The sequence below is a fragment of the Orbicella faveolata genome, unplaced genomic scaffold (genome assembly GCF_042242905.1).
Source record: "Orbicella faveolata isolate gen_17 unplaced genomic scaffold, um_ofav_v1 contig_24, whole genome shotgun sequence".
In the NCBI taxonomy this organism is placed as follows: domain Eukaryota; kingdom Metazoa; phylum Cnidaria; class Anthozoa; order Scleractinia; family Merulinidae; genus Orbicella; species Orbicella faveolata.
The window spans coordinates 32,834,114-32,856,726 of NW_028301552.1; the positions used below are offsets into that span (position 1 = coordinate 32,834,114).

General features: G+C 40.4%; 2 protein-coding genes across 3 annotated transcripts; one reads left to right on the forward strand and one right to left on the reverse strand.

Annotated features, from left to right (window-relative positions):
* Positions 1 to 527: 527 nt before the first annotated feature.
* On the forward strand, positions 528 to 7,181 carry LOC110056207 (uncharacterized). Its single transcript, XM_089293015.1, has 5 exons — positions 528 to 1,058; positions 2,250 to 3,373; positions 4,336 to 4,831; positions 5,549 to 5,742; positions 6,011 to 7,181. Exons 2-5 carry the CDS (start codon positions 2,250 to 2,252, stop codon positions 6,768 to 6,770), a joined length of 2,574 nt encoding a protein of 857 aa, XP_089149141.1. The 5' UTR covers positions 528 to 1,058; the 3' UTR covers positions 6,771 to 7,181.
* LOC110056180 (uncharacterized) lies at positions 6,885 to 22,553 on the reverse strand. Of its 2 annotated transcripts, XM_089293014.1 has the most exons (14): positions 22,375 to 22,553; positions 21,795 to 21,920; positions 19,401 to 19,883; positions 18,422 to 18,701; positions 17,840 to 18,020; positions 17,076 to 17,159; positions 16,085 to 16,303; positions 14,486 to 14,602; positions 13,550 to 13,832; positions 12,926 to 13,211; positions 12,399 to 12,621; positions 11,738 to 12,021; positions 10,692 to 10,875; positions 6,885 to 9,844 (listed from the first exon to the last, which is right to left on the reverse strand). In XM_089293014.1, exons 3-14 carry the CDS (start codon positions 19,855 to 19,857, stop codon positions 9,446 to 9,448), a joined length of 2,997 nt encoding a protein of 998 aa, XP_089149140.1. In that variant the 5' UTR covers positions 19,858 to 19,883; positions 21,795 to 21,920; positions 22,375 to 22,553; the 3' UTR covers positions 6,885 to 9,445. The 2 variants fall into 2 exon arrangements, with proteins under 2 accessions (XP_089149140.1, XP_089149139.1); XM_089293013.1 differs by lacking the exon at positions 21,795 to 21,920 and having other exon boundaries at positions 22,375 to 22,552.
* Positions 22,554 to 22,613: the final 60 nt, after the last annotated feature.

Below are 22,613 nucleotides of genomic sequence, written 5' to 3' on the forward strand. Positions count from 1 at the left end.
TTGCACTATGGCTGAAAGTATATATGAGTGCTTGGTATCCTTATGAACTTTGTAGCTGTTGTTATGTGCATGTTACCGTCTACAACGGTTAAAAAAAGTTGGTTTTGAATATCAATAAACATTTTGTAAGATACACTGGAGCTAGACCGCTGATAATGTTAGAACTTAAACATTGGAAATAAACCCGCCCCTGCTCCCAGTCAACTATGGGCCCCACATCTAGAAGATCCGTAGATTACAAGCCCCCCCCCCCCCCCCGGCCCCTCTCAAAAAATTAACTGGAGTTACTCGGACTGAATGTTGGATCATGCCATTCGGTTCTTTATTTGATCTAAGTAGTTAAAAAAAAAAATCAGAGTTGAGTAACGTCGAGCCTCGTAAAGGAAGGACAGACTACTCTTGTCGTGCTTGTACATTGCAACATCATTGCTGAGGTTTCGAGTGGAAGTCATCTTCAGAGTCACGGTGAAAAACCGACCTACTGAAACGGACGAAACGAACAGGAAACCGACACCTGCTACTTCAGTAACTACACAGTTTTTTTTTTATTCGATACCATGTTAGTAGCATCGACTGATTAAGAGTGGTTATAATGAATCATCAAAATTCTGACAAGGTGCTGGAAACTTTTTTGAGCCACCTTTTTAAGGCGCGAATACAATGTAGCACGAAAATGAAATTGCGTGACAGGTGTTTACGCCTCGGTTGGCCAGCTGCATCTAACGATAGCTTGGAACAAACATGACAAAAAACATATATATATACTTTGTTTTTTCGCTACGCTTATGCGTGTGCTCGTCATCCCGAGAAAAGAGCAGCCAGGAGACTGGTCATACTATTTTGAAGGTGATATAGCAAATTACTACGTTAAACCATATTCATCATTGGCGAGGGGCATAACTGATCGCTGACTTTAATTTCGTGACGTGAAAACATGTGTTGAAGGGCTGGTTACTAAGCTATGTTTTCGGTATTTACGGAAGTGCTAGTGATATTCTATTTATTAAAACTGTTTTCGTCGTGGATTTGGCAGTTTCTCTCATTCCAGATTTACAAAGGTGAGTGTTATGGTTTTAGTGTAGTGACTTGTATGTTGTTTGAGCGATTCGATCGCGGAAATGCCGCAAGAATCGTCTGTAAATTTCTGAAGCAACTGATGGCGGCCATCAGCAATACAAACAGAATTGAAACCTTATTTAATATTGCATTATGAAAAGTCACGTAGCAAAATTCTTTTGCTACTAACTACCCCGCGTTGGTTTAAGTGAATCGAAAATAAAGGCGAACTGAAGGTGATCGTATTCTGGAGGAGTTATGGTTTTATTTCTTTTCAACTGAACACGTGTTTGCTCAGTTGCATATCAGCCTGGTATTCAAAGTTCTACGCGAAAGATGTGTTTGAGATAACAGAAGGGCGAGCGATTGATTTTCAATAATCGAGAATTATTACTGAAAGCGGTTTCCTGTATACGACTGGTCGAGAAGTCAAGGATTAATAGCTTAATATTCAAAGATCCACTGAGCGGCTGAGAGATTTACGGCCCGGTTGTTCAGAAGCCATTTAACGCTAACCCAGGATTTAAAACCGAAGGTATTGGGCTGTATAAAAATGTTTTTACCTGCTTCTGTTTAGTATAGTTTGAGATTATTCAATCTCAACCGGAAGGACAAACAATTAAAACACAAAACCTCGCCGAAAAGGTACAAAACTGAAATCAAAATTCTCCCTAATGCAATATTGGGTTAGCTTAATCGGGCTTTAAACAACCCGACCTCATGTCAATCCAATTTTTTCAAGACTTATTTTTTTTAACACCGAAAATCAAAGACGGCGTTTACAGCAGAACTTAAAGCACCAAATGGGGACACAGTAAGAACGTCGGCAAAATTGTTTTTCAATACCCTAACTTCCTGAAATATAAATTTTACATGTAATCCGCTTTGAAACTGTGGAAAAGCGCGGAAAGGAAAGCGTTCACTGATATGTTTTTTTGGTGGGAATATGCCCTCGCATTAATTCCCCTTTAAAAGTAAACGGATTAACACTTTTAAATCGTCAATATTACAAGTTACTCAAGTTTCGTTGTAACAACGATTTGAAAGTTGCCCCATAAAGGCGGCGGCTACAGTATATGTTAATTGACAATTTCGTTTTTCTTTTTCAAAAGCAGCTCAAATATTTTATTTTCGGTACGTGAAACCCTGTGAATCTCATTTTAAAACAATAATAGCATTCTCTCTTTTCACAGATGGAACATACAGTAACAAAGAGTTTGACAGATCAGCCGGAGGAGAGCATTGTTATTCCACTAATTGAGGTTCCATCTGTGAAGATAAGCCTGCCCAGTGTGTCTAATGACTTTCTACCGATAAAAACTAACCATGCCTTGGATCCTGGCCTAACAATCCAACAGAGTGGAACCACTACTAGAAACACGAGGAAGACGACTGGCATTGCATTTTCCGGGGGAGGCATTCGGTCAGCCGCATTTTGCTCTGGTGCTCTGCGTAGAATGTTACAAGATGACGTTCCTTTGGAATATTTAAGCTGTGTTTCTGGGGGAGGCTTCACTGGTGCGGCTTTCATGGACTGGAAATATCGGCAAGAAACTAACAAGTGGAACAACAAAAAGACGTGGCATAACGAATTCTTTGAACGGATGCGAACCAATGCTGGGTACCTATGCAGTTGGCAGAATCCCGTTTTGGGAATTTGTCAGTCAATACTGCTTATATTGGTTGTGCTCTGTGTTGTGTGTTTTTTGCCATGTACGCTTTGGCTTCCGTATGCACTTCCTGTAGCCGCAGCTATAGACTTCCTCTTTGGTGAAATATTAAGAGAGAACTGTACTTCTTCGCATGGTGTACAACAGGATACTTCGTCTTCGGTTCTGATGATAGACCTCTACAATGGATGCCAACCCCCTGTCAATCAAATGCTGCTCTTTACAATTACTGCGACAGTTTCTCTTGCGTGCTACATGCTTTCAAGACGCAGAAATCTCGTGAAATACAAAGGTCCCTTGAAATTGCTCTCAACCCTGAGTGGACTGGTATTCGCTTTTACTCTATTTCCATGGATTGCACACGATATTCTATGGCCGTCGAAAATGTGGGTCAGATATCTCATTTTCTTAATTTCTCTCGTGTTTCCGTTCTTCTTCCCCGTCATTCGTAAAAGCGCTGGTTTATGCCTTCGTTCTTATGTCTACACATATGTTTTGAGCTGGAAAGTGTTCAAGGTTAAGTTGATGGGAACAGTGGCGTATTCTGATGACGTCTTCTATCCGGTGTTGATGGTGTGTGCCTTGTTTTTCATCTTCTTTCCAGTCGTTAGGTCGCTTCAACAATCTCTGTTCAACGTCTACTACAGGTTTGTGCTTACTCAAACACAAGACATAAGAGTGAACTCTCTAGCTAGTAAGTAAACAGCTCCCAGCTGGCTTCGTTGATAGCTCAGTTGCACCAGTATCGCAGAGGTCATGGTAACGAATCCCGTTCAAGCCTGTTTTTTTTTTCAGGGTTATTTGTATTAGATAAAACGCAAGAAGAAGAATCATTGCCCATTGCAGTTCGTGCAGTTCTTAGTTAGATTAATATGTTATAATGGAAATTCTGCACACATAATTCATCATTTTTTCATCATTTTATTTCTCAATAAAATCTACATTTTACAGTTGGACTAGCCCGCGAATAGCTATGCTAGTCTAGTCTTTATAAAGATAAAACTAAATTTGAGATAATCGATTTATTGAAAGAAACGCAGCTTATTTGCTCCCTTTTTCAGGTATCGGTTGACCAACGCGTTTTTCATGCATGGAGAAGAAGAATCATTGCCCATTGCAGTTCGTGCAGTTCTTAGTTAGATTAATATGTTATAATGGAAATTCTGCACACATAATTCATCATTTTTTCATCATTTTATTTCCCAATAAAATCTACATTTTACAGTTGGACTGGCCCGCGAATAGCTATGCTAGTCTAGTCTTTATAAAGATAAAACTAAATTTGAGATAATCGATTTATTGAAAGAAACGCAGCTTATTTGCTCCCTTTTTCAGGTATCGGTTGACCAACGCGTTTTTCATGCATGGAGAAGAAGAATCATTGCCCATTGCAGTTCGTGCAGTTCTTAGTTAGATTAATATGTTATAATGGAAATTCTGCACACATAATTCATCATTTTTTCATCATTTTATTTCCCAATAAAATCTACATTTTACAGTTGGACTGGCCCGCGAATAGCTATGCTAGTCTAGTCTTTATAAAGATAAAACTAAATTTGAGATAATCGATTTATTGAAAGAAACGCAGCTTATTTGCTCCCTTTTTCAGGTATCGGTTGACCAACGCGTTTTTCATGCATGGAGCTAAAATCCGGTGTGGGGATATCTTTCACTGGTGCGGGCGACCAATAGATGACCAATTCAGAAGGGTTGGTGATACGGACGACGAGGTAACACTCCAAGATCTCGAAGACATATCACCCGTATTTATCAGCAACATTACAGCTAACGACTGGCAGATTGCAGGTGGAGACGACCACGTTTATCAGCTGATAACATTCTCGTCAGAAGGAGTCAAAGTTATAGGCACCGGTGTAGAAAATGGGGAAATTCTAGCACGTTATTTTGCAGGCCGTTTCCATCCACACCTCATGAAGTTGTCTGTAGCAATGGCCGTATCTGGAGCAGCTGTAAGCTTTGATAAGGAAGGATGCCAGAGTCGCCTAGATACGGTATTGGACCTGTTTGCTTTGATGGGAATTCAGATGGGAGAGGAGATCGTGTGCGATGAGTGTCCAGAGGCTGAAATAGGCTGGAAGGAGAAGGTACGTGATCAGTATCGTCATTATTATCAACAGGATCATGCTTAACATAATCAAGCCCTTCGGAAAGTGCTATACTTGCACGTGGTAGGGAAGGCTTGTCCCTATCAGGGTATGCAGGTCTTATCGACTTCCCAAACGTTCAAGGCCAGGCCACTGAGTAGGGATGACACATGACTCTCAATGTTAGCATGGGATGACGGCTTAGAAATACACAACAGAAAGAGAATGATCATCTGTAAGGAAGGTACCGACAAAGAACTTGCACCTTGGCATGGGTAGGCTGCACACCTTGCCATGGCAAAAATGACAAAACTGGAGATTGCTTAGCTTGTTTGAGCCTGATAGGCTAATAAAAATGTATGGGAGTAACGATGTCGATTAATCTATTATGAGCCTGGTAACAAATTTCAGTGGCTCTATCAACTGAAGGACGCCAAACCAATGACACAGGGCCATACTCGTTGCGTTCTGCTCTTTGGCCAGTTTTTTGCTCTCACAGCTCATGTCTGTCTCGAGCAAATTCTATGCTAGCGCGTGACGTTGTGATGAAGTAGCGTGTTATCTTAGACTTGCTTCATATCCAGGGCGGCTTGAAAATGCTGCTAACGTATCTAAGAGCTACGGAAACTGGGATCAACTCTAACGGCGTGAGTCGGTTAAGTAGGACGCTCAGTTTTCCTTACGTTTAGAAAATTCGTATTTTTTTTATTATTCCAGATTACACGAATCCTGGTTGAAATCTCATGTATTACTCCTCTGATTGCCTTACCATTTGTCTACTGGTTGGGAAACAGCAAAGAATGGGTGGTATACTTAGTGCTCCTCCACATGGCGGTAGCTGTATTGTTAGCTAGTCTAGCTGTGCTCAATACTGGGTCTATCCAGCCAGGAAAAATGGAACGTTTTGTCAGGTACAGTTTTAGATTACCTAGCATCCCTGCATCACCCTCACCACCATCTTCACCCGTATCACCCATCACCACCACCACCATCGTCATCACCATTATCAGGTCCAAACATCATCATTATTATCACATGAGCATTACTACGCTAGCAGCACCAAGTCGTTTGCCTAATACGTAGACGACTGACATCATTATCACCATAGATGTCATATGTTATTGTAGTTCAGAAAAAGTAGTAGTTTAGTAACATTTTGGGATTTGGTTGCTTTGATAGATGGTGTGTCACCCACATTTTCTTTGTTCGCTTCTTTCGTGGCTTTTTAAACATCAATAATGTGGGCACGAATTCTCCACCAGTACTGCGACTCAGTGACGGAGGGCATTTTGAGAACCTTGCCTTACTTCCACTGCTTGACAAAAAGTTACAGAAAATTGTTATATTTGATGGTTCCTGTAACCCTGGTGGCGACAAGTATGCCGATTCGTTAATCCACGCTTTAAAGATGGCAAGGGAAAAACTCCACTGCTCTTTTACAGGAATAAGTGGCAGGGATATCAACGAAGATATCAGAGTGCACTTCCTGAAGATGAAGTCACATCAAAGACCAAGAAGTTATAGGTTCCGAGTTCATTACTATGACGAGGAAGATAACCAAATAGGCGAAGGAGAGATACTATTTGTTGCACCAAGACACCCATCTGAGAGCATTCCATTAAGAAGAATCGTCACCGAGCAACCAAAACTTTGGACATCGTTTGGCGTCGAACTAGATGATCCCGACCACAAAAAGTGGGGGAAAAGCCCGGAGATTGCTGAACAGGAAGCCGACAGACTAACTGGCTGCTGCTGTCTTTGTTGCGATAGAAACAGTTGCCAATATATTTCTTCATTTTCTCTCGGTAGATTTCCTCATCACATCACAGCTTGTCAGTTCTTTACTCCTGACACCTTCAGTGCATATCATCGTGAAGGCTACGCAGCTTGTGTTGAAGCTGATGTATTGGCATTTTTTAAGACCCAACAAGGCTATTAGAACTAGTTACGGCAAATATAACTTGCACTTTTGTAGTCTTCAGTTCTATTTGGAGTAATCTGAATGAAGAATTAAAAAGTCTGAGCGATCTCTAAGCAAGCAATAACAAAAAAATTTCTTGAGTATTTATGTTTAAAGCCGACTTTTATTTAATGTTTTCTAAAGCACATAGATACAAATACTGCTTCTATCATTATCTAGTTCATTTTTCTCGTTTCTTTTTTCATTTATCCACTTATTTAATGTTTTTTGTCTTGAGCTTTACAACGTACTCTGATAAAGTTTGTAAATTTGTGTGACTACACAGCTCGTTTACTATCTACTATTCTCAGTAGTTTTTTGCCTTATTAATTTTACTCACTGCTTCACTTATTCTACATTCTGTGGCAAATAAATGGTTGGTTGTTGCTATTGTTGTTATGCGTTTGTTTCTTCAAAATTGGATAACTGTAATTCTCTACTCTATGGCTTACCAAACTGTCTTTTAAAAAAGTTACAGCACGTCCAGAATGCCGCTGCTCGTCTCATCACCCTCTCTAGAAAACACGAACACATCACACCTATTTTGTTTAATCTCCACTGGCTTCCTGTTAACTATCGTATCATCTTTAAAATTCTACTCATCACGTACAAGGCCCTAAACGATCTGGCACCTTCATACGTTCGTGATCTTCTCACTCCTTACACTCCGTCTCGTCAGCTACGTTCATCTTCTAAAGAACTTCTTTCCATTCCGCACTTCAATTTGAAAACATATGGCGCAAGATCTTTCTCTGTAGCAGCTCCTACACTTTGGAACACTCTTCCGTCTGACATCAAGAACAGCTCCTCAGTGTCCCTTTTTAAACATAACCTAAAAACGTTCCTTTTTAAGAAAGCATTTTTGTAACTTTTTAGCGAGATTTTTTTTTTATTTTTACTTTATTTGTCTTAAGTGTTTTTAATATTTCTAACTGTAAAGCGCTTTTGAACTTTTAGGATATTGGCGCTATATAAATATTTTATTATTATTATTATTATTATTATTATTATTATTATTATTATTATTATTATTATTATTATTATTATTATTGTTGCTGCATGCCCGTGATTAATCAATTTGACCGGCTTACTGCGCTGTTGTCCGAGCAATTTAACAAATTCACGTCAGTTTTTCTTGCGTCTGTCCTGTCATTGAGCATGAATTTCGTCATAACATTGTCAAAGTAGCTGTAGATCCACGAGGCGATAGCCGAGTGGATCCGCAGACTACTTTGACAATGTTATGTCGAAATGCATTGTCAATAACAGGATAGACGCACTAAAACTGACGTCACTAATAACAAATAAGAAATAACAAATTGTCCGCTCTTGTTCGTTGACGCATTGCATAAACTACAAATTCACGTGTCTGTCCGCTTATTGTCAAAGAAAATTAGCCAATGAGCGCGCGAGAATTTCTGCAGTTATCGTAAAATGAATGATCGATTATTAGATTCCACTTCACCCCAGTAATAAAGTAATGGCCATATTTTCCTCGTTTTCTTGGTCTGTAATGTAACTTACGGATCCTCCTTATCTCATTGAAGGGCAAAATTTTCTTGGTCTGTACCTTCTACTACGGACCTCGAACTCGGTAATTAAGAGGTACTTATTATATCTCCAGTTAGTACGCGCGTTGTGATTGGTCAATTTAGCGGGCAGTATTCTCCTGTACGGCCCCCTAAAATTTAAATTTGTTTTTGTTGCCAAACTGTTCCGTGATTTATCGCCAAGTGGTCTTAACTTTTATAGCAAGTAAAAGTTTAAAACTTTCTTTTACTCTAAATTGTGTATTAAAGTGTGCTAACAACTTAAAAACGATTTCAAATTGGCTCGTTTTGCTTTTTACATGCGTCACAAATTTCAAGCCGTTCCGTGTGAATAGAAATCGTTCACGAACACGCGTCAGGCACACAGTAGAGATATAATAAATATCTTACTAACCTCGTCTTCTCGGTCCCTACTGTAAATCACGGATCCTCGTTTTTTTCCCCTTCGATTTAAGGCACGCGCGCTTTGCGCTTGGGCCATAAATCGAACTCGGTTAGTAAGAGGTATTTATTAACCAATCTGACGTCTAGATGAAATCTTGGCGCGCACAACTGTTCTTCAGAAAAACTGCAGATAGCCACGAGGGTGGCGAGGACGGGTTGGGAAGATCTGTAGAGAGTAAAATTGGCTGAGCAGTGGTGAAAACGTCATTTGTAAAAACTGAGTCTGAGTGCAAAGAAGGTTAGAAGCCTAAAGGATAATTGTAATTGAACGTACACGAGAACGAAAGAACGTGTATCCCGTCCTTCCCGGACCGCTGTTGTTATTCATTGCCACGATCTCTTGATGGCATTTATGTCTAAATAAATAATACCAAGTTAAAACTTAGTTGCATTTTTCCAAAATGAGAGCTACGTTAATAGTTATCTATCTATTGTAAACTAGTTCACAGGAGTATTTTTTATGAAACCAAAAGTTTTCAATGAGTTTATCTAAAAGTCAGTGACTAAACGAACCCGTTTTGTTTGTGTGCCTCCATTTCATGGAATTAACATTTTTTCAAGATGACAGCTACTTTTATAAGTTTTCTCTAAGTACTTAAAAATTTTCTCGTTAACTTGGCCGTATTCATCAATTTATTTGCTTGCTCATAGCAAACCAAATTAGTTAATCTCTAGGGTCGGGATGGGAAGGTGCTTTTCATAAGAAGCGATGGGACTGTAAGCAACATCGTGATAGCCAAAAGCCACCGGGCCGCCGGCTGCCAATCCCTCCGGGGTATCCCAACGCGGAAAGCAGGGCATGGCAATAGCAGCCACTCGCAGACCGTATCGGACTTCCTCTGTTGCGACTGGCTCGCCTGTATCTTCATCGACTAACGAGATCAGGTCCGGAACTGTGACCAGAATATCTCTGGTACCATCAGACTTCATGAAGAATGCCACGTAATTTTCATTCTGGAATTCGATACCGAGTGTTAAATCACTGAACTTCCCAGAGCCTTCGATAGTTAGCCTTCCTCTGTTGAAACCACCTTCGGTTCCACGGCTCACATCAGCGATCTGCAAACATATACATCAAGATTCAACTAACTGGTTGTCATAAATTCCTCACCAATCTCTGAGAAACTGGTTTCAATTGAATTTGTGCTTAAAACTGGACGCAAAGGGTTAAATCCTAAACAATCACTGGCTACCGAGATCATGCGAGCAATACAAGTGTAACGCTACGTCGGCCTTGTGTGATTAACAGCTGCCTGTAACCCTAAGGGTGTAATATAAATAGCGGGGAAATAGAAAACACGCAAACAATCAGATTATGTAGTCATCTGAAACGTCAGATAAAAATTATTGCCAGGAACTAAAGCTGAGTGGTTCAAAGGGGTGTGATCAGCCAATCACTCTCACGAACCATCTTCTCGAGCATTTAACCTCTCACCCTCCCCTCCCTCTCCTTCTGCTCTCTATAGATAAGGCAGATGACCAATCAGGATTCCTGTCTCTTGAGGTCTCTGTAGCTTCAATAGCTTTCTCCCGACCTCTAAGTCTAATCCACCCTCTCTTTCGTCTTAGCACCTTAGCGGTGTTCTTGGCCAAGTGGAAAGTACGGGGTGAACCATCGTTACAACAACAACAACAACAACAACCACAAAACAGAAATAAAACCCCGAGTGAATTAAGCAAAAGAAAGAAAAAAAGAATTGCACTGGCAGAGAGACGTTTTAGGTTTTGAAGAAAGGAAAACCAGAAAATCCGAGCTTGAGGAGAAACAAAACGACTCCACGCCCGTATGACTGCCTGCCTAATTGAAACTCGGAGAACGAAGGCGCGATAGCATATCCATCCATCGATCTTGCCCTCCAATACTTTCAAGCCCAACAATTCGGGATAAAGATTATTTATACACAACCTTTCCAGTGATCAGAAGTTTTCCATTCTCATGTTGAAGGATTCTGTCCACGGGGGACACCTTGTCATGTCTCGCACGAAGTACAGTGTTCCCCAGGCGCCATGTTCGACTAAGGGAATACAGGATGAATTTCTCTTCAGTAACATCTTTCCAGTCAAATATAAACGATAAACCAGCCATACAGCTAAGGAAATAAACAGACACGAGAACGGTTGCTGATTAGAAAACACTAGAGCGAAACAGACCTCGTTTGAGGGCTGGAGGAGGTCAGCTCACCACTTTTTACCTGGGCATACATGCAAAATATGGAAAGATTTTACAAAGGTATTTAATGATCTTTCGTGTTGATAATAGTGTAACAGTAAGTGCACTTAGGGTTAACACTACGAGTAATATTTGAAAATTCTCTCAAAATTGCACGAACCTCTAGGCAAGCGCAATAAATAATCCCTAATTTTTGAAGCTTTCGTACGATTACTCATGCATGAATGATAAACGGACGGACGAACGAACGGACGAACGGACGAACGGACGAACGGACGGACGGACGGACGGACGGACGGACGGACGGACGGACGGACGGACGGACGGACGGACGAACGAACGAAGGAACAAATGAAAACTTTATTTATAACACGGTGAAAAATATCGCTACATCATCATCATAATAATATGATGTCTAGAGATTTTGTAGTGCGAAGTTCCCACTTATTACCAGGGCACACATGCAAGGGAATGTCCGCTGCAAATGAAGCTACGCTTCAGGTAGTCACTTCCTGGTTTCGGTAGATCCAAGTTTTGAGTGGCGACGCGAAGATCAAAGGACGAAATTTTCGGAGTGAACATGTTACAAAGATAAACTGGGGCGAGCTTATCAACGCATTTGTACATTAAATTTGCCTTCTGGGTTGACCTTCTACCTGATCAGTTATCCCAGCTAAGCGAGTATTAATTATTGGTATAAAATTACTGTACTAATAAATTTGCCGGGTCTCATCCAATCACAAAGCAATTGTATTCACTACTTGCAAAGCGGATGTTCTTACCCCATCTCTACCACTTTCATTCTCAGGAAATTCTCCAAGTGCTTTGACGTTTTAACAAAAGACACTGCCACCACGTTCCCTTTCTCATCTCCAACTGCCGCAGGGTATGGTGGGCTACCAAAAACAAACGGCAGAAACATCTGCAACTCAGGGAAGGCTCGACCCATGCCGTCCGCGTCAACAATGGGGAGTCCTAACTCTGCACCTGCTACTAAGGGTTCAACAGAGTTAGCGCCTCCAATCTCGGCGCACACGACAGCGACGAGCTTCTTGTTTGATTGACACTGTTAAGAAGCAAATTGGAAATATTCCACTTTGAATTCTTAGTAGCCAAGCAGACAAGCATTATTTTGCATTGGAAACCCTCTACAATGAAAGTTTATAGAACTTAAGCTTCTGACCTAGAACCAACGTGGGTGAAGGAAGTTGTAAGCTCAGTCATCCTCGAGAAACTACACAAACAGAGACACATGCAAGCACAACGTAATAGCTATTTAGCAATTTCAATGGTTACATTCACAATGAGGCTTTTATCGTCACAATTATTCGGAAAGTAGCAAAGATGCAGTCCCACCTTCCCGTCAGCAACCCCCTCCCTCCCTCCCTCCCTTCCCACGCGAAAAAAATAATGGCTATCTACATATCTAGGGAATCCACGTACCTCATTTTTCACGGACATCAAATCTTGAGCATATTCCACTTCCTTTGTACCATCTCCAGCGTCTTTTTCCTTCAATGCCTTGTCACTTAGAAGAACCCCTGAAGCTGCCTTCAGTGCTGCAATGGATTCCCGTCCGCTGAACAACCTCTCGATGGCGATTGCTGGTGCACCCATAAAGGCTGGTGCTGCTATGCTACCGGTCAGTTCGGGAGTTGATCCTAATCTGAAAATCAGTGAAAAATAACCAATAACCTAACATGCAAAAGGACCCAATATCATTCTCGTTATCGATATCGTCGTCATAGTCTTCCTCCTCCTCCTCATCCTCCTCCTCATCATCATCATCGCCATCATCATCTTCACCGTCACCGTCATCGTCATCGTAACCATCATCGTCCTCGTCGTCGTCACCACAATCGTTGTAGCTGTCGTCTTCATCATCATTATCATTCTCGCCCCCTTCGCCGCCGTCATCCCCCATCACTTCCCATATTATTAATTACAGTATCATCAGAATATTCACTCACTTGTTAGGATGAATAACTCGGATTTCCTTGCCCTTCTTGAGAAGCTCCAGCGCCCTCAATCTGCCGATATAAGGGCTACCTCCTCCACCACACCCCATGATACCTGCTCCGATGGCGATACATTCGATATCAAACTTGTTCAGTATCCAGTCCCCTGATGCCGGGTCTACGTACGGATCACTTGGCTCCATGTCTTCGACTTCTACATTGGCTTGTTCAGACATAACAGGGACTTGTTCAACTGGTGAAGACTCCTTGGCTGAATCCGCGTCACCTAATGTCCATCCTTTGAATTAAAGGTTCCAAGAGAATTAACCGCCTTACTGAGTAGCTTGAAGCAACACCATCTGACACTAGAGCCCTAAAGGCTTAATGTCACACACCATTCAGCGTTGCTATAGTCTGGGTACACACTTTCAAGTCTGGTGAGAGCTTAGAAAAATTTAGTAGTCTGTTTCTTGCCTTTTAAACTCTGGAAAAATACTAAATGTCTGAAAACAGGACAAATGAAGTGTCTACTATATGATAATGATGATGATGATGATATTTCTGTTGTTGTCAATTGTCACTACTGAAACACAACATTCATATTTCCAAGGAATCGTGAAACATTCACAGTTATACCTATCTCAGACAATTCCTCGGGGCTTTTAGCCTTGCAGTCGGCTAAGTCTCCAACAACTTTCAGATAATAACGAACTGCATTTCCAGGCAGATAAGCCAGTGGTACGTCCATCACGTCAATAACTTTTAACGTCTGTTCGTCAGCACCTTCCTTAACAGCTCGTTCACGTGCCACTTGTTCGGCGTCCTCGCGTGCCTTTTCACGGGTAGTGTTGTTCATGGGAATTACTTGATCATATGTTCCACTAACTTTACTTAAAGCAGCCCCAACAGCATTTGCAGCCTAAAAAGCATAAATAGGAGGAGAACACTTGTTAGTCACAGAAACAAACATCGCAGTGGCTCCCGGAGGTACTCCAGATACATTTTTTCTTTAATTCCTCAGTCATGATTCTATTTCTTCGCAAAGACTCGACCATTGGCGACTAAAATTGCTATTTGCTATATAGCGTGTGTTTGCAGCCGATATAACGCGCCCTCTGATTGGCTAATCCTAGGGCACAAGTCTCCTATGATGCCCACGGGCCTATTAAGGGCCTGTAAAACAAAAGTAGAAAGCCATATAATAAACAACTTATTAACCTCGAACGTTCCGTTCTTGCGTGAAAATCTCAAGCCTCGGCACCTGGGAGAGAGGCACTGTGAGAGTTACGTGTCTTGTCCAAGAACACAACACAATGTCCCTGGCCAGGCTCGAGCCAGGACCGCTCGCTCCGGAGACGAGCACACTAACCATCAATGAGGCCACCGCGGCTCCCAACGAGCCAATAAGAGTGTGTATTATATAACCATCCAATCAAAGTGCCCTTTATATAACAATCTAACAAGGACGTCTATAGACGTACCCTTCTAACAGGGATCCACAATAATAACCAGAGAGTGTCTTGCATAACCATCCAATCAGAGTTAGTGCTATATAGTTACCATGGTTATTACCTGATAGTATGGAGGGCAAATTACTTTAGACGCTCCTTTTAAAGTCTCTGACTTATCTTGTTTCACAAGAATACTGCCTCCACCAACAAGAATAACAGGTTGGTCCTCACTACTGAGCTGTTAGGAAAATATACATCAATATCATATATTAGTAGAATTCTACTTGAACACTAATGCAAATGCTGCAATCTGATCGGCTGAGTGATCGTACACTATCAGCCATTAGTATAAATCTACTAGCGTTCTATCACAAATGCCGTTCTCTGATTGGCTACGCTACTCACTATCTATTCTGTTGTAGACAGTGAGTAACGTAGCAGAGTGCGCTTGTTAACAGAATGACGGCGGCTTCTTTGTGTTTTCAGTTCGAGGTGACTGTGAAGAGGATTTAGATAAAGTTTTGAATGACTAGTAGATTTATACTAAAACAATTAGATTATTCGCTCTCGATTTCTATGCGTGATAGTTGACTCGGACTGCGCCCTCGTCAAAAGTCTCGAGCTCATGATCTAATTGATTACTAGAAATCACGCCACTGTCAAACTTGAATCGAGCGTTATTTGGCATGGAATAGAACACTTACAACGAAAGCAGAATTGAACTGCGAAATCCTCAAATCTTGGACAAAATGCTGGAAAAGTCAAGTCATTTTTTGCCATCACAGCACCCCTGTGAACCGAAAAAACCTGGACGTTGCTTTGAATATTGCAGGAGCCGCTCGGAAACCTTGCGATTGCGGTCAACATGTCCAACATTGAGTTTTGAATGAAAGTAGCGTTAGTTACGGTGGAAATTTGTCTCCTCTGCGGTTGGTGACGATCAAAGTGCATTTGAGATACAATGTAGTGGCAGAGACACTTTCTACCTGCGATAAATTGCAGATTTCTATTTAATGCTGATGTTAACTGGCTGCCTGGTTCCGCTAGCCCCTATGGTTATTCCAGTCAGCGAGTACTCTAATTTTTACCTTAAATATTTTCATTGTAATTTCTTACTTTGAGCAAGAGTGAGTGCAAATAAAGATTGACTGATTGATTGATTGATTGATTGATTGATGCTTCTTTCCTGACACTAACGTGTGTAAACAATTATTTTGAGACTGAGAAAATTTGATGTTTTTTTTAAATAAATTAATCTCATAAACATTTTGCTTATTGGGTTTGTTAAATTCGAGATAAAGCAATGGTTTCTTGTCTTGAACTAATTTCAAGAGCAATTTTGTGCTTGGTTTAGTCTCGTTCGACTGCCGACTGAGACTGCTCGAGTATTTTTCTGAGTCATTTTCTAAGAAGGAAACGGCTTTGTCTTTCCTCTTCCTGTTTCTCGTACCTGTTCAATGCCTCCACAAGACGTTTTTTGTACCTTATCTTTCGCCCAGTCACGTAAAATATTATCTAAATTCTCAAAACTTTCCTCCATTCTAAAACAAAGAGGGAAAAAATTTATGATAACGACTGACCTCAATCGTGCGTCTGTCCTCTAATAGATCATAGGCGAGAACCAATCAAAATGGGAGAATAACTTGGGTTATTATGTAATATTATTTGTTAATTGGAACAAATGTTATTACCGTTGACATATATATACATGTATTATTACCTTGACTCGATCTATTGCAGCTTCAATCTTTCTCTTTATCTCCACCAATGCTTCAGTCCTGACTTCTTCTGGGATGTGCTTCACTCTTTCCTTGTCACCAATGTCACAGAAACCAGAAGCGACAGCAATGTCGGTAGTCGTCATTTTCTCTCCACCAAAAACAAGGGCTTCAGAATGTAACTTGTAGCCAACGCTTAATGGGCCAACTGTTACTCCACCCTGATGCAATGATATTACAAATATGATTACATGAATGATTATATGAGGTCAACATAATATCACATGCCTTAAGGATCGAAGCTACATTTTACCACAACAGGCAATCCACGAGGGCCACCACAAGGGTTTAGCTTTATGAACTTTGCACAATTGAAAATGAGTGGCAAAGTGATTCATTTGCCATTCTATAGGTAGACCAAATGAAGGATAAAGGTCCAAATTAATCCTTATTAATTATTGACATTATTATTATTTGCCAGCAGGTACATATCCTGAGTTTGCGTATCCTGTGGGTATACCCCTACACCCTTGTGATAATTGGTTAAGGATCTTCGTGAAGATCTTACTAAGGATCTCATCAAGGATCTTCATAAAGATCTCTTAAGATAGTGATCAAGATCTTAAAGGATTTTCAAAGGATCTTTATAATTCTTGCAAGTATGACTTCAAAGAACTTGAAGATCTTAAAGACCTCAAAGATCCTGTGCGGTATTTCATCAGGTATTGGCAAATTTTACCCCTATCTGTTGTTTATATACAGCTCAATGAATTGCTACAAGGGTGGGACAGGGCTACTTACAGAATTTCAGACTTGTCCAAGTAAGACAAACTTGAAACATGCAACAGGTTTGGTCTCCATTGTCATTCATTCATTTTTTTTCAATAAACAAAAAAGTAAATGAAAATATTTAGAAGTTATCATTAAATTTATTTTTCTCAAAACTATAATTAAAAAACCAATAAAAGTAACATAAGTAAGTAAGATACTAACTTGTGACTGTTCTACATGGGATCCACCTCCAAGACCCACACTCAGTACATCTGGCATTCGGAAGTTGGTGTTTACACCTCCAATCTAGTTTCATTTATTTTCAAGCACAAAATAGTAAGTTCTATTTAACCTCTCATTTAACAGCCTACTATTTGTTTGTTCCAGAAAAATTATGCACACCCTCTCATGGTTTGCACCCCTATTACCCCTCCGAGCTCATCTGGACATTTTGGTTTCAAAGCTTCTGAACCTTAACCCTCTCCCCTACCAATTTCAAGGCACCTTCAATTCCTGGGAGTCAGAGTATTAGATTAAATCCCTGGACCTGCACCTTGCAATTTATATTTGTGACATAATTAATGTAAGTGCTGGTATGTCACAAAGCAGTATGCCATTTGAAATGGTGTTTTAATGGGTAATTTCGAAGTCATAGGTACCTTAAAGCATCTAAAGATGGCTAATTATTTAATCAGGTCACTCATTTGCAACAAAAGTGGATCCTCTCGCATATGTTGTGTATGGTTTGATTTGTTGTAGCATAAAAAAAACCCATCACGTTTACAACCTACAACAACATAAGCAGTCAGAAGGAAGAGACAGAATTTTCTAACCCAAGGAAATGCAGCAATTGAACTTGGTTTGGTAATAAAAACTATAAATAATTATGTGGAAAAATTTAAAAGCTGCTCCAACAAAATCAAGAGAAAATTAAAAAGATCATAGAATTAAACTGCAAGTTTATAATAACTGCTATTAATAGATACCTTAACCCTTGTAGATGCTTGTCTTGGAAATCCCTCTTTAAGCACTCCTACATCTGTGGTTGTTCCTCCAATATCAATGACTATTGCATCTTGAATCCCAGACAGGAATGCTGCTCCTCGCATGCTGTTTGTTGGACCTGATGCAAACGTAAACACTGGGAGGTGTAGAGTTCGTTCAGCACTAGATAAGAACAAGAGCAGTAAAGGAATGTCAGCATAATTGGCCGCTGTCCAGGATGGCTAGCATTGAGTAAACAGACACCTCTCTTCTTGCATGTGATTTGTGCACTCAAAGAGAGAGGTCGGTTGGAGTCACAAAATTTCCAAAAATTACCCTTCAAATGGTGTACTAGCTTATTATATCAGAGATCCAAGTAACAACATGAATGGGTAGACAATCAATATAACTGAAAATTAAAATCAAGCTAGAATTAGTCACATGCCACAAGAATCTTTCCACAGCTTTGTCCTCAGAACTGAATTTCTGGTCAACTCAGCTGGACAATTGTCTCAAGTAGGAGAAATGGACCAAGCTCATAACAAGAAATTAGACTGTTATTAAATATTTACTGCCTGTATAACCTTGTTATGGTTCCATCATTCTGTGTGAGATAAAAGGGACATTTCAAACCAAGAGTCCTCAAAGCTGAACAGAATGCTTTCACTGTCTGCTGGCAAAGTGGTTTAAGGCTTTCATTTAAGACAGAAGCATTCTCTCGTTCTAAGAATCCTATCAACCCCACTTCATGGGAGAGCGTCATACTCATGGCTGGGTATGCAGATCTAATGATTTCAGCTACTTGCACTTCCTGTTTGTTGGAGGCAGGGGAGAACACTCCGACAATGACAATATTGTGTATACCTACAGTAGGACAGTAAAAGGGTTTAAGTCAGTGTTCTAATTCTGTAACGATTAGAAGAGCTTGGAATGAGGATTGGCTTATTAAAGCCGATAATTACTTAAGAACTAGGTGAGAATGAAAGGGTCTCCTCCAATCCAAACTTTTTTGACGAATCCCCATAAAACCTATCAAAGGATCCATTGCTCAATTCAGGCCTCTAAGCCAAAAAATGATATAAGCAAAATTGCTACCCACACAGGTAATGGGAATTAGGTCATGATCATACCATTTAATGCCTTCCCCACCTCTCCCCATCCCAGCATTTTGCCAGGTTGTTGTATTATGTGACAATTCACTGGCACCCATTGATATTTTAGGCCTGGTTTGAATCTGCCACTCTCTTGGGTTAATTGGTCCCTAAAGGTCCACCTCCTGTGCCTTTGGGGTAGTAGTGCAAGTCCTTTTCCCAAATGGTGGCTGGAAATTAAGCCTATTGATTATTCAAGAGGTGGAGATGTTTATGAATTCAATGAACTGCGAGAGAAGGTTGCCATGGCTCAAACCCAAGCCACTTAATTAAACTGGAGTCAAAACTCTTTAGGTAATTGCTGTCTGGGAAGACAACAAGATTACCCTGACGTGGCAGTTTTTGGCCAGATATGGGAACAAAGGATCACTTCCATGTTTTGAGTTGGCATCTGATAATTACTCCATCTTACCTGCTGTGTGCACTTCCTTAGCAACCCTCTTTACTTCATCCTCATCAACATTGGTTATACAAGAACAATCATACTGGTAGCCTCCATTCAGGAAAAAGTGCATTGAACCTATTGCCTTCCTCAGATCAGTAGGAAAATCACACAGAGGTGGAATAGCCATAGTTGCTGGTCCACATAATCTTAACACAGCTACCTTTGTGAGGCCTTTCCTTTGAACTATGGCATTCACAAAGTGGGTGGTTCCGATGTTGACCCTCGTCACATATTGTGTAGGACTTGGTTGAAATTCTTCTGGCAGCTCTCTCAGTGCTGAGCTGATAGCTCCAGTAATACCAGATGTAACGTCTGCTGTGGTTGGAACTTTAGCTGAGCTCAGCACTTCATTCTTTCTGAGAATTACAGCATCAGTGTTTGTTCCACCAACATCAACTCCAATACAAAGCCACATGTTTGACATGTTTCAGGTTTTCACACACGACCTTACTATCAGAGACAAAACAACACAGAGAACATGAAAAACAGTCAATTACAGGCATAGGAGGGAGGGAGTACACTAGAATAAATTAAATTTATACTATATTATATATGTAGAGAGATGGAGATTTGAAATTACCGATTTCAGTATTTTGGGTTTCATATGTTTTCCACTGTAAATATTGGTGAGTGGTGTTCTAAGGAGCATTGTTAGTTGGGGTGAGGGTGGAGGGAGTGGGGGGTTGATTCTTGTATGATGAAATCCAGGATTAAATAATAATTTGTTAATTATGTACCTCAATTTCGTAAACACACTGACACTGTAGCCATCCAGATTGCTGCCATCTTTTAGCAAAAGGTGCCGAACTTGGCTCAGCAAAAGCTGTTATGTCACAATGGAATAGCTTGCGTGGCCAGCGTTCAAAGAGGAGGGAGAGGGGGAAACTAGAAGCATACAGTTGAGTCCCATTATTCATGGTTCAACCCTTGTATGAGGACAAGAAACATAGAAAACTGCTTCTTCTTTTACCTGTATTGTTCCTGGTCAATATTTATGGAGGCAAAGTGGTTACTGCTATGCTACTAGATGATATTTCCTTCTGGCCTACTCTGAGATCTATTCTTGCATTTGTTTCTTATTATACAAATAATCAAAATCACTAGAACACTGACTCTGTTGCTTATTTCGCTTCATCTACATGCGAATGCAACAATGAGACCTAAAATGTTTCTGTTAGTTGTTTCTGTGCACAAATTATGTTCTTGTGATTTTGTTGATGATTGCAAAAGATATGCAGGTTATGATAAAATGACTCAATAACGCCATTACAGACAAATTTTGTCAAGAAAAAAAAAATTTGTCAAGCATTTTATCAGTGGAACTTGTAAACAGACAAAAATTATTTCCAATAACAATCGATAATAATCAATATTAATCGATCAATCAATCATTATCGATTACTATCCCAGCAATCGATAACAATTGAGCTCAAAACTTTTTTTCTTCATTGACTTTCATCCATTGCTATTGGCAATCAATATCAATCTATGATTGATATTGATTGTTATCGATTAATATCAATTATCAGTTCATTGATTGACTATGCCTGGAATATTCTACAATAGCTTACCTAGATGTGGGAAATCAGGACAGTACTAAAAGCAAGGCTTCTGATTGGCTTATTTTGAAATTTGACTATGATATTTCAATGTATTGGTGTCTGAGACATGTATACACCTCTTCCTAGGGTAGGTAAATATGGGTACCACAACTGCACTAATTAACGAATATCATGAGCAACATTTCAATAACTACACATCAACTCGATTCTGTGAAGATAATAAATACATTCGTTTTGGCATTATGTTAAGCCTTGTGGTTCACAAGTCTCAGGCCCCATTTATATGGTCTCGGTCCGGGGGGGGGGGGGGGAGGGGGAGGGGGCACTAGCTATATAGGTATGTGCGGCCCAAACAGGGTATGGTTTTTTCAGCCTTTTTGGTCATAAATAGGGTATCAATTTTGGCCATTTTGGTCATAAATAGGGTGTGACTTTTGCAATCTAGTTTTCAACTGAGTATATCATTTTTTTTAGAAGAAGCTTTTTCATCATTATTGATGAACCATCAACAAAGGCCCTTCATAACTTATGTTTAGGGCAACTGTGCCAGCCAAAACGGTCATAAATAAGGTATCAAATTTTTGGTCACGTCATAAATAGGGTAGGGAATTTTTCTTGGAGTACCCACTCTGAGGGGTCACAGGTACTCAAGACAACCCTCCCCCCCCCCCCCCCCCAAGTAATCCTGGCCGAGGTAACATTTTACTTATTTCTTTGCAAAATTCAACCAACCGTTTACATGAGGGATCGCAAACCCGTCCCGGGGGGAGAGACAACTCGGGTTGGCGACTTGTCTTACCTCGACAGGTAGGGTAACCCTGGCAAGCGGGACATTTTTTCTTCATATAAACACTTTGGCTCGCCTAACCGGGACATTACTGTACTCTTGGCGGGGCGAGTGTCACGTAATGTCTAGATTTAGGATCTAAAGCAGAAATTCGTATCAAAGAAGTTAAAATTAAAGAAATTAAAAACCGACTGTGATCGAATGACCGAGGGAAACTCAAAGAAACAGGGATATTTGCACATTTGACTATTTAATAAGGGTTATGAATAATCATGCAGGGTCAACTTCGACTCGCGATCGGCCTAGATGGTCTACGTTTCATCATAGTCGATAAAGTTGCCTCAGGGGGAGGGTTGTCTCGGGTACCCGAGACCATATAAATGAGGCCTCAGTCCGTGCAACTAGCTGATGCAGAACTTAAAGCTTGCACTATATATTTGAAAAGACGCTTTGGAATACTTCAGGTGAATTCAAGCGGAGCTTGAAAGAAGGCTAGCTAAACTTGCATGTACATACGAAAATTAAGTGTAAGTTTTAAGCGTACACGAAGAATCTTACTTCAAACACGTATATTTAAAAACATAAACGATACCTTATTCCTCTGTGATCTTCCGATACCAGGAACTTTCCCGCTTTTTAGCACATTCTAATATCAATAAAATTGATGGAAATAAACGAACGATCCGAAATTGATAGAGTCACGCTAGGTCACGACAGTTCACCCGGAACTACTGTTTGATTGGATAACACTGACACATGAGTCGTGGCACCTACTTTTATATAAATACCACCAAACGAATCAGTCGTGAAAGTTATTTTTTTATAAAACAG

Excerpts from the sequence above, each read along its gene's own strand:
- LOC110056207 (XM_089293015.1), top strand. The coding sequence starts at position 2,250 with ATGGAACATACAGTAACAAAGAGTTTGACAGATCAGCCGGAGGAGAGC. Across the intron at positions 4,832-5,548 it reads AAATAGGCTGGAAGGAGAAG|ATTACACGAATCCTGGTTGA; the intron begins GTACGTGATCAG and ends TTATTATTCCAG. Across the intron at positions 5,743-6,010 it reads AAAATGGAACGTTTTGTCAG|ATGGTGTGTCACCCACATTT; the intron begins GTACAGTTTTAG and ends TTGCTTTGATAG.
- LOC110056180 (XM_089293014.1), bottom strand. The coding sequence starts at position 19,857 with ATGTCAAACATGTGGCTTTGTATTGGAGTTGATGTTGGTGGAACAAAC. Across the intron at positions 18,702-19,400 it reads TAAGGAAGTGCACACAGCAG|GTATACACAATATTGTCATT; the intron begins GTAAGATGGAGT and ends GTCCTACTGTAG. Across the intron at positions 16,304-17,075 it reads CCCATGTAGAACAGTCACAA|GGTGGAGTAACAGTTGGCCC; the intron begins GTTAGTATCTTA and ends TCATTGCATCAG.